The sequence below is a fragment of the Arvicanthis niloticus genome, chromosome 18 (assembly GCF_011762505.2).
Source record: "Arvicanthis niloticus isolate mArvNil1 chromosome 18, mArvNil1.pat.X, whole genome shotgun sequence".
NCBI lineage: Eukaryota > Metazoa > Chordata > Mammalia > Rodentia > Muridae > Arvicanthis > Arvicanthis niloticus.
The window spans coordinates 10,938,785-10,950,980 of NC_047675.1; the positions used below are offsets into that span (position 1 = coordinate 10,938,785).

At 41.3% G+C, this 12,196-nt stretch overlaps 1 protein-coding gene across 1 annotated transcript in view; it reads left to right on the forward strand.

The window, feature by feature from the left end:
* The window catches only part of Mgat4d (MGAT4 family member D), a 35,952-nt gene extending 26,740 nt beyond the window's left edge, over positions 1 to 9,212 (forward strand). The window contains exons 10-11 of the mRNA XM_034522510.2: positions 2,401 to 2,508; positions 8,624 to 9,212. Coding sequence (XP_034378401.1) covers positions 2,401 to 2,508; positions 8,624 to 8,638 — 123 coding nt within the window. The 3' untranslated portion in view covers positions 8,639 to 9,212. The remainder of the gene's footprint in view (positions 1 to 2,400; positions 2,509 to 8,623) is intronic.
* Positions 9,213 to 12,196: the final 2,984 nt, after the last annotated feature.

Consider the following 12,196-nt stretch of genomic DNA (forward strand, 5'->3'; position numbering starts at 1 on the left):
AACCCAAATAAGCCAACATGTATGACAGAAATTCAGTAACTAACTAAAAGCCCTCTGAGAAAGTAAGTCCAGGTGTTTTTATAAGTGAGTTCTATCTAAACATTTAGAGAATAAATAATACCAGTATGATGAGTTTTACATTCTTCCACTTTTTAAAAACAGATCTTGCCTCAAGTTTATTTGTGAAAGCAGCATAGGGCACCGGCCACTTGCAAGTAGCATGTAGGTGTCCCACTCCGGTCCCGCTGTCTTCACAGTGGCAGACAGAAACCTGTTCTTTGGGGCCTTCCCAGGGACCGGGGCACCTCTGGGAGCCTGAGCCAGAGCCAGAGCCAGAGCTGCAGCGTCAGCCTTGCTTTGAACCTTGGGCTTTGGTTAGCAGAGCCTGAAACCCTTGGCCACGCACCCTGAAATCTGCTTCCCAAACTTGGGGTGAGCGGTGAAAACAGGATGGTGGAGTTTGTGTTGGGGCCCTTTAGCATTCCGGGCTTAACCAGTTGCTTTAGGTTTCACCAGGGCCTTTATGTAAGTAAGACTGAGCGTGCTCTCACTGCCTCTGCAGTATCCGCCGAGCTCGTGTTTCTCATGAACGTAGCATCGATCCCCCTTAAGAGATTTCTATCTTTATGACCAGGGTTTTTTGATGCTATTTCTGTGCCATTTTTGAGACTGGTTGTATGTGGTGTGGTTTTTAGACTTGGCCGTGTCTGCACAGTTAACTCGTGTCCCCCAGAGCACCTGGGACTTTTTGAGTAACGTGCTGAGTACTAGACCCAGGGCCTCACCTGTGCCCAGCAAGACCTTGACTCAGGGACACGTCAGCCCCAGGGTTTTAGAGAACTGGATAAGAGGAGTTGCATCCAGCATGAGACAGACATGAAACCCAAAGAACATACAGAAAGAATCAGAGCATCCCAGCACTTGGAGGGTCAAAGCAGGAAGATCAGGACTTGGAGCCAAACTGGGATACAGTCAAAGCTGAACTACACAGTCAAAGACACATACACACACACATACAGAGAGAGAGAGAGAGAGAGAGAGAGAGAGAGAGAGAGAGAGAGAGAGAAGTGAACGAAGATAAAAACGGAAAATCCCACATGAACACATACAAAAATCTCCAACACAATGGTAAAAACAAAATGGTGAATTAAAATTTAATTAAAATAAATTAAAATTAGATTTGACTACAGTATACTCTATGCATTTAAAGTTTAAGGAGCTAATAAACTCAGCAACACAGCACGCACCAGGCATGTATGGTTTTCTATGTTCTCTGGTAACCCTGCCACACAACACAACAAAATCCAGAAACTCCCAACCAAACAAAAGGCAGTTTTAAGGAAGCAGATCCATGTGCTAATGCCAATCAAGATTCCAAAGTCATGTGATAATAGTCATGACTAAAAGAACTTTTAAACAAACGGGGATGAGCTGCATCTGTGCTGTCCAGAGGAGGGTACAGCAAAGACAGGACGATCTGTGGACCACATGTTCAGGGAATGCCTTGCATTGTATCACAATATGTAAAGGATTCGTAAAAGTTAACAGTTAAATAAGCAGTCTAACTTTTAAAACGGTTCAGGGCTCTGGAGAGAAGGCTCAGGATGGCTCAGGATTAAGATCACTTGTTCTTGCAGAGGACCCAGGTTTGGTCTCCAGAACCCAAGTGACTCACAAGGCCTGTCACTAACGAATAGTCCAGGGGAAGCACCCCTTTTATGTCTTCATGGAGATTATCTAAACTGTTTCCATTAACTATAGTATAGACTTTATACTTTAATCAAATTATTTTCCTATTTAAGAGGAGATTTTAGAGGTTGCAGTTTGATGCAGTTAAGGAATACGGATGCCACAGCTGTGGGGATGTGTGCTGACAGAGTCATTTAGACAGGAAATACCCCCAAAATCATGTAAGCTATTGAAATGAAAAGGGAGAAGAGCCAGTTGTGTGGATCATGCCTGCAATCCCAGCATTCAGTAGGCTGAGATAGGAAGATTGTCCAGACCTCAAAAGTCAGAATAGACTGTATGATAAGTTCTTCCTCAGCCTGGGCTATGGCATAGTGAGAACTTGTCTCAAGAAAAAAAAAAAAAAAACATCAAACCACAACTACAACTAAAACAAAACCCTCTGTTCTAAAAGAGAGAGTGAAAGGAAATGGAAACATGTAGAACGTAGCCTTGCTTTGGGTGAGTTTATGGACACATGACTTCACACCTATCCCTTCCACTGGGCATTTCTTATGTAGGAAGACCCCAGGACTGGATGTTTTATGCCAAATTTTAAATATTAGTACAGAACCCTAGAACAAAACGAATCTAGAAAGATCCTATGGACAGTAAGTGTGGTAGTAAGTGGCACTGAGGGCCTTGTGAAGATGCCCGCTTTCCTTTCCCCAGAGGAACTGTTTGCAGCAAAAGAAGGAAGCTCGAATTCAGTACAGACCATCTCTGTTCCAGCACGTGGGTACTCACTCATCATTTCAAGGACGAAAACAGCACCTCAAGGTAGGATTCTGAAATGGAACTTGGGTAACTAGCCTCAATGAACTTAGAAACCTTTAGAAGAGAGGAGGAAACATGAGGCACGCTATGACCCTGTCATCAGCGACCCTTCCGTGTTATGGAGTTTATAAATGTACCAACCATCTTCCAAGAACCTGTCATCTACCACAGTAAAAAGAATTTGGTATACATAAATATATTCTTTTTAGCTGTGTAATCCAAATAAGACTTAGAACATGTCTTTGGGGGAGAAATACAGCAGCTTTCACTATTTTAGCCTAAAAACCAAAATGATTAGGAAGACCATTTCAGAACTGGAAAGCCCTGGAAACCTAATTAGAATTTTTATTTAAGTCACTATTGGTTAGGTCAAAAAAAAAAAAAAAAAAAAAAAAAAAAAAAAAAAAAAAAAAAAAAACCTCAACATCATTTAGTTTTAGTCATTCTTATATTTTATATCAACTAAGGAAACAGTATTATTGTTGCTGCGACAGAATGTCTGAGACAGTCAACTTAACACGCAGGACAGGTGTGTTCCAGCTCCCAGTTCCAGAAAGCTCAGCCTGGGCTTGCTCAGCCCTCTTGCCTTGGGTTTGTTGTAGCGCAGTGCATCATGATGCAAACACAGGGCAGAGAATCTGAGCATACAAAGGGGTGGTGTCACAAGGGCACACCCCCAAAGAACCCAAATTCCTCCCCTGGAATCCCATTTTTTAAAGGCTTCACCACTCTAACAGTGGCAGAGCCTGGTGACCAAGCCTCCATACACATGCCTTTAGGGGATGTTTACCCAAACGACAGGGACATACATGGTGAAGAGGAAACAGCTCAGGTTTTGTCCTGGTGACTGTAAGGTGGCTATAGGACACTGGGAAGTCCCACACTCCTCTTAGCTTAGCTTACTTCTATAAAACCAGGAATTTAAATCATCCAGAAGGCTTCTTCTACACTGAAATACCATTGGCATCATCACACACTAAAAAGAAATGATTACATGGATATTTTTTTGTCAACCAAAATGGAAGTGTACACATCTGCCTGGCCATTTTTCAAGCCTTCCCTTTCTCTCTCTCTCTCTCTCTCTCTCTCTCTCTCTCTCTCTCTCTCTCTCTCTCACTGCATCCCAGTGAACTGTGCTTTACCCTCTGCAGGGATGACTCTGTCAACATTGGGTGCCAGCTGTCAGGGAAGGTACAATCTAAAAAAAAGATCTGACAAAGAATATCCTGAAACAACCAAAATTGTCTGCTGGGAATCTGTATGCATACTGTAAAGACACCATCATATACATAAAGCAATGCAGCAGATGCCCAGAAGAAACTCTGTCTCTGTGATCTCATTATTGCTGGGGTAATGGCATTTCCCCCCTTACGTTGTATATTTTGCCTGGTATGTTGGTTTGAATGTGTTTGGTCCAGAGAGTGGCACTATTTGGAGGTGGGGCCTTGTTGGAGTAGGTGTGGCCTTGATGGAGGAAGTTTTGTGGAGGTGGCTTTGAGACACTCCTCCTAGCTGCCTGGAAGCCAGTTTTCTCCTTTGGATCAAGATGAAGAGCTCTTGGCTCTTCCAGCACCATGTTTATCTAGATGCTGCCATGTTCCTACCTTGATGATAATGGATTGAACCTCTGAACCTGTAAGCCAGCCCAATTAAATGTTGTCCTTTATAAGAGTTGCCTTGGTCAAGCTGTCTGTCCACAGCAGTAAAACCCTAAATAAGAAAAAAGTTGGCCCCAGGGACTAGGGATTTGCCATGATATGCCTGACCATATTTTTGTGATTTGGGGGCTTTAGATTTGGGAAGCTATAAAATGCTTTAAATGGGCCTGGATGGGCCATCCTAGCAGGAGTGTGGAGGGCATTGGTGCTGAGAGTGATTTGAACTCTGGAGATCTTTCGTGTGTTTTGGTGAAGAATGTTGCTGCTTTCTGCCTTCGTCCTGAGACAAAGTCCTAAGAGTCTGACTGAGGCTAAGATAAAGAGATTTACATCAATTGAACTGACAAAGTCTCAAAACAAAGTCCAGCATAGACTTTGTCCTCTGGCTTACTCTCATGAAGAGCATTTTCATGGAGCATAGCAAGTTTAGACAGAAAAGATACAAAATATGTGGTTCAAAGACTGAAGAGGCACCAGGAAGAGGAATGGAGCTAAATCCTGTGTTGTCCTGAGCAAAACGAGTAGAAGCTAAAAACTGGCAGGAGGTCTTCCTGAGATGGTCCGCCTTGGATTAAAATCGATGGCTGATTTTCTCTAATAGACAAGGCCCAGAAGAAATCTATTTTAGGAAACATTCCTGCTATTTATATGCTTTTTCTCTTATTATATATAACAACCACTAGGTGCTAGCCCACCCTTTTGGACAGATCTCTGCAGAACAACGAAGATGTACAGTCTTATAGTGATGCTATATAGACAAATAGACAACTTCTTAATCCTTAATGATGATCCTGGAAGAATTTCTAAAATTATAGTAGTTATTAAGCTTTTTATAATGACACTGTTGCCAAATCCTTTTTGATGTCAAAACTGCAGTGAGAACTCTGCCAGTCTTTAGTGTCATGAGTTAATTGTGTCTGAGATAGCAAGCAAGCACCTACCACTCAGAGTACATTCCAAGAAGAATATTGACTGAGTTTATCTATACAAAACTTTATTAATGACTTAGTTATGGTTTTTAACTCTCCGTGAACCTGCAGAGCTGGTGACAGATGATGAACGTTTAACCTGATAATTACTCCTAATGGATATGCATGTAAATATTCTCTATCGTAAACTTCTTATTCAATTTATGATTTGAATTTATGTGTAAACTTGTGGTAAACTTTTTACCAAGTGATCATGTGTTCTGAAAGATGTATACGTGCTGAGGGCAAAGAGAGGAGACAGAACTAAGGATAACTTTTTAGACAGAACTGAACACAACTTAGAAGTAAAAGGCACTGGGAGCAAGAGCACTGTGACATCAGAGCAGGAGGAGAGAGTAAGGTTAGAAGGAGAATGCAGAGTGGAATATTAGAAATTATAAGGCAGCTTCAAATATTAAGAAAGCAATATGCAGAATGCAGAGGGAAAGAGGGAAAAAGAAGCTGCAGGCTTCTCCTTACCATGAAACAGAACAGGAATTTTCTTAATAGCAAGGTAGGCTCAGTCCGACTAAAGAATACAAAGCTTTCTTTTTACAATCTTGGGTTTAATTCATTTAGCAATAAAAGGGTAGAAGCTTTTTCTTTCTCTATGCAGTAAAGACTGACGCTCATTTTTCATCTAGAATGAGTGAGTTTTTTCAGTGCTGGCACTTTTCCTCCATATAAATTAAGTATGGCTGTGTGTGTGTGTGTGTGTGTGTGTGTGTGTGTGTGTGTGTGTGTGTGTGTGTGTGTGTAGTTATGAAATAACATGAAAACTGGGCCCAGATGGTTTGAATGAAGATTTAAGAATGTGTATGCATAAATATGTATATGAATTTATGTGAGTTTAATCCATATTTGCTTGTGTAAAAGTTTTTCCTTCTGTGAGTGTGATTCTCTTCTCCTGGCTCAATGGAAGATTTTTGCTCCCAACTTCCACCTAGCTTGACAAGCAAGAGGCATTTGACAAGAGGGAGAAGGCTCTAGTAATTAACCCTTTACTTAATTCCCTGGTATTTTATGATGAAGTGCTAAATGCCAGAGGCTGTAGCTTCTGGCTTCAAAGGGACTCGGGTCAGGTCAGCCACAGTAGCAAAGTGACTTAGATAGGTAAACATTTTGTTACTATACAGCAACCTTAAATATCTTGTAAGACCAAGTCTTACCTGCTCCAATGCCTCAAGAGGACAAAGAACAAGAAAGAGCAGCAGGGGCTGGCCCCCTGTACTGTGTTCAAAGATATTAAGTGGAAGTAAGGGAGTGGTGACCTCGGGGCAAGATTCCTCCCAGATTAAACTTATGCTTTTGCAGTTGTATGAGGAAGAGAGATATCATGTTAGACATTATTATTACCTGGTTGTTGTATTTGTTTGGACTTTTGATCTGGAATGAACTACAATCCAAAAATCGAGGGCACATTTGTGATACAGATCTTGAAGCTGAAAGATACAGGCTTTTATTCTGGATCTTGAGAAACAGTGGCCATGAAAAGGTAGTACATGCCTTTAATTCCAGGGGACAGTGGCAAGCAGATCTCTGAGTTCAAAATCAGTCTACAGAGCAAGTTCCAGGACAGCCAAGCTTAGGCAGTAAATGAAATCATGGAAAACAAAAAGTTTCCATTTGAACAAGAGGGCCGTATTTCAGCCCCAGCAAGCAACAGAACCCCACAGCTTCAGCAATGTGGCTCTGACTTTAGAATCAAAAATAAAAAGGACTCCTGGGACAATTGATGCTGATTAACTGGACCTAAGAAATTAATAGTGACTAAGAAGACACCAGCATCACTGAGGTAAAATCTTCTGGAAAGTTTTTGTTGTTGTTGTTTTTGGGTTTTTTTGTTTTTTGTTTTTTGTTTTTTGTTTTTTTTTTGTTGTTGTTGTTGTTTTTTTGAGAGCACAGAGAAGCTGTGTTCCAAAGATAGTCAAGGTTGTACCTTGTGCTGCAGCTGGATTGGTAATGTGTAAAAATCACCCAGGAGGAACTGGTTCTGAAGGCATTAAGGAGTCAGGGAGAGCAGCTAAGGCTTGGCACTGTGAGAGGCCATGGAAGGCCATTGGTGAAGGTGCAGCCTCAGTTACAGTTGACAGCCAGGACTGAAGGGGTCATGAAAAAAAGTTGAGGCTTGGCACCATGAAGATAACCAGCCTAAGGGAGGCTACTGGTGAAGCCTAGTTGCAGCAGAAGACCCCCAGCACATTGGAGATGCCAGCACCATGGGATGACTGCTAAGAACAGCAGCAGCAGTGGAGTGGATCAACCTGAGCTTAGAGTGCTACAGAGGGCAGAGCTGGAGAAGTGACCCAAGCCCATTAGAGGCCAGAAGATTATGTGTGGATCCCAGACATTGAAACAAGAAGCTGTAACATTGAAGTTGCTTTGGAGACCCCAAGATGTTAGAGATGCCATAGCAGCGGGCTATCTGCTGAGGAAAGCTGCTAACGGGGAGTGGAACCAGCCAGAGAGAAAGATGTTTGTTGCAGTTAACAAAGATGAAAACAGTTAGAGAGAGCTTTGACATCAGACATGAAGATGCAGAGTCTGGAGATGGTTTCTGGTCTTGGTTTGGTCCAGTATTTCCTCATCATGACATTTTGAAATGGTAATGTATATCCTATGATGTTGGAAGCATGCGATGTGCTTTTTGATTTTGATTTTATAGGGAATTACAGTGATTAGATGAATCTGAGAAGAGACTTTGAACTTCTGACTGTTAACATTATTGAGACTGCTATAGACTATGGGGACCTTTAAATGTGTACTAAATGTATTTTGCATTATGCTATGTTTAGGTATGGCCCCCCATAGAGTCATGTGTTTGAACAAGCCTAGGGAGGCCAGGGAGTGGAGTGTGGTGTTTTGAATATGTTTGATCCAAGGAGTGGCATTGTTAGGAGGTGTGGCCTTGTTGGAAGAAGTGTGTCACTCTGAGAGTGGTTTTTGAGACCCTCTTCCTAGCTGCCTGGAAGACAGTCTGCTCCTGGCTGCCTTTGGATCAAGATGTAGAACTCTTAGCTCCTCCAGCATCACGCCTGACTGGATGCTGCCATGCTTCCTGCCATGATGATAATGGACTAAACTTCTGAACCTGTCAGCCAAACACAATTAAATGTTGTCCTTTACGAGAGTTGCCTTGGTCATGGTTGGTGTCTCTTCACAGCCGTGAAGCCCTAACTAAGACCTGGTAAGAGATTTAATCTAATCTTGTTTAGTTCATGACTGATTAAAATGAATGGATATGTAATATCTCATATTTAGATATCATAATTTTGGCATTTTTATCTGATGCTTCATAGCACATAAAATAGACGTGAGTAGCCATTTAGCCTCCTACCAAGCATGGTTATATTAACTTTAGCCTCCTGCCAAGCATGGTTATGGTTATATTAACTTTAGCCTCCTGCCGAGCATGGTTATGGTTATATTAACTTTAGCCTCCTGCCGAGCATGGTTATGGTTATATTAACTTTTATTTTACATTTCCAACAGGATCATTATTACTAGGATTTTCATACATCTTACAGCTTCTTTAAAAATTACCAGACTCATTTTTGGGAAAAAGGCACAGCAAATATCAAATTTTCTCGATGTTATACTAAAGAAGAGACTACATTATTTATTTTTTTTAAATTCAGCCTTCAGTAATAAAGTGAGTATACAAATTTGATCTGTCTGCACGACTATCGGAGGGTGTTCCTCTCACATTGTAGAAAGATCTTGTGTCTTATGTGGATTCAAATTTGTTATTAGAGTTCCTTTAATGTGTATTGTTTCAAAACTTTTATATGACGTAAGTCCCCAAATCTCACTGGGCGTGACATTTAGCATACGGCTTTAAAATGTACCACAGAGCTCCACTACAGCTTTAATAAGAAAATAATTTCATCTCTGGCCACCTAGCTCATAGCACACAGACACACGCGCACACACAGACACACGCGCACACACAGACACACGCGCACACACACCCACACACACGTCCTTTTAATGACCAACCTTAGTTTTTAAATTGTTTGAAATTTTAAATTGTTTGACTATACCTTCAAATTTAATAAATGCTCTATAGTGTATTTACGACAAAAACTTTTTGTGTGGATGGAATCGTAATTTCTTAGAACTGCTACAAAATACTCAAAAGGTAATTGCCTTTCAGTTGGTGGGCAGGCAGAGCGCTTTTGTATAATTTGCTAATGTGATGTTTGTGTGAAAGGTGTTCTTGTTCCTGTGCAGTGTACTTGTACATGCACGCAGCCAGACTGCTCCGTTGACTTTGAATTTTAGTGAAGCGATGATTTTATTGTTGTTTGAGACAAGGACTCACCATATAGTCCAGGTTGGCCTCAAACGCCAATCCCTCTGTCTCGGTGTGCAGCGTGCTGGGATTTCGGGTGAGCATCGTCTCGTGCTGCTGACAAGCAGTATGATTTTTACTTTTTATTAACTTTTGTTATTTTTCCTCTGTGAATGGGTGGGGTGGGGTGGGCGTGGCTACGTGCACAAGTGTAGATGCCCGAGGACCCTCCAGAGCTGGACACACCCATGGCTGTGGCTTCCAGTCGTCTGATGTGGGTGCTAGGACTTGAACTCGGGTCCCCTGGAACAGCACTCTTCACTCTTAGCTGCTGAGTCATGTCTGCAGCCCAACACAACTTTTGAATGTATGTGCTGTGTGCCTTACAATGGCGGCGGCTGCGTCCGACAAGCAGCACGTGATAGAAGGGAAGGCTCTGTCCTTGACCGTTAGCAAAGAACCGAGTACATTTTTTGTCTTTTCTTCAAAACTATCAGTTAAGCTTTCCCTTTTATATGTAAAAATGTGTATAAATCCAAGGAAAATGATATGTAACTTTCTCTTAGAATTTAAGGGTGGAAAAAACTATTTCCCTCCCCCTCCAAACTGGTCATAATTCTTTGCCCACTGTGGCCGGCAATTACACAAAATTCAAAATTATCTTCATGTGAAATGAAATAACTAAATTATTTTATACTGATAGCTAAAATTTTGCATTTCATTAAATTTTATATTTAACCTGACTTTCATAATTTATTAAAAAAGGATTATCATGCATGTTTTCACTCTTTGTTACCCCCCGACACTTCTACAGATTATTTATGTTTTAATGTAAATAAATAAATAAATAAATAAATAAATAAATAAATAAATAAAAATGTGGTTTTCCTATCTTCTTTTTCTTTTGAGGGGCTTTAGTTAGCATACTAAGTGATGGGTTTGTTACATTTCATGGGAGTTTCTTGGCCTCCTTCCTTCTCCACACCTCCCCCAGCCCTGCCCTGACCCCGCTATTCCTTCCCCCTCTTCTCCCTTTCCTAGATCTTCCTGTCTCCTGCTCTTTCTGCTCAGAACAGCCCCTGGCCTCCTCATGGTCCCTCTTCTAGTTTAGTGACACACATGGAAGTTGCTCTCAGGCAATCCACAGCCTTTTTTCAGCTGCAATGATTATTTACATACAGTTTCCCAAGAGCCGTACAGATGAAGTCTGCACTCAATAATTTAATGCTACAATCACATTAAAATTGGTATTACTTGCGAATGCCTGTGATGAATTATAGGTTTGGTTGGTACCCAGTCATCTTTTCTGCTTCGAGGAGGTGGTGTGGTCATTTAGAACACAACTATTGAGTAATATCAGGACATCACTGCAGAAATGATTGCACCCTTACTAATCAAAAGGGTCTTTCTAGATTTTACAGGCCTCTTTTTTTTTTTTTTTGCAGGAATATTGAAGATAATAAACATACAAGAAGAAACTTTGTCATGCCTGACCTTCTGATGTGTCAGTTTCTAATGGTGTCTTTCAGAAATCGGAAGAGTGGAAATAGATTAACTAGATGAGGAAACATTTGAATACATCAAATGACTTCGAAGGGCAAGGCAAAAGTAGAGGTTTTTGTCAGAACTAGTTTTAGACTAAAGTGTTAACTTTTAAAACAGCAAAATTAGAGAAGTTCTAACAATGAAGAAATAGCTCTTACTGACTTAGACAGCAAGGCCATCACACAGAAAGACCTGAAGCTCAGAAGCGTGCTACTGTCGTGGGCAGGCTCTGCGGTAACTGCTCTGTATGTTAGAATTCCTTTTGGAAAGACAGCCAAGGAAGCAGGAAGCACGGATTGGATTCAGCGCGGTGCTGGTTGTATCATCCGTCTTCTTGTCTTTTAATGAACACATTTCAGCTCAAAAGCCAGCACTGAGCTCTGTGTGAATCCATCATCAGACACCTTGGTGAGTGGTGGATTTTTGATAGTCATTCCTTCCCATCTTCTCCTTACTGATTTATTTCCAACTGCATTGCTGTTGGGATGAGGTTCTCTGTGTAATGGTATCTGAGGACTCCTGGAGATCCGTGAGGGATGCATGGTCCCTGGACACACCTTTTTAACTGTTGCATTTGCTTGTTTTTATAGATGTTGACTTTGTAAATTAAAAACGCCTCTTAAAGGGGGCCGAAGAGATGGCTCACCAGTTAAGAGCATTGGTGTTCTTCCAGAGGACGACCTGGGTTCAATTCCTACCACTTATTTGGCAGCTCATAATTGTAACTCCAGTTCCAGGGGATCGACACCCTCACACAGTCATACATGCAAGCAAAATGCCAATGCACATAAGTTTTTAAATGCTTTTTAAAGTATTTGTACTTGTTGGCTGCAGTTATTGGTGTTGAAGTCTTTTTAGCTCTCAATGCCTCGGCCATCAGTTTCTTAAGGTAGTCAGTAGTCAAATGTTCCAATTACTTTATATATTTTAAACAATAAGAGATAATTCTTATCTTATACTTTAACCAAATATTATGACGTGTGTGTGTGTGTGTGTGTGTGTGTGTGTGTGTGTGCGCGTGTGCACACACATGCATGTTCATGTATGTGCATTTGTGTGGATGCTGGAGGTCACTGTGTGTCACATTCCTTAGTAGCCATCCACCCTGTTCTTTTGAAACAAGTCTTTCACTGGGATCTGGGGCTCACGGATTTGGCCAGGTGACTGAGCAATCTTTTGGGGGGGGTATTATATTTACATTTCAGATTTTATCCCCTTACCCCACT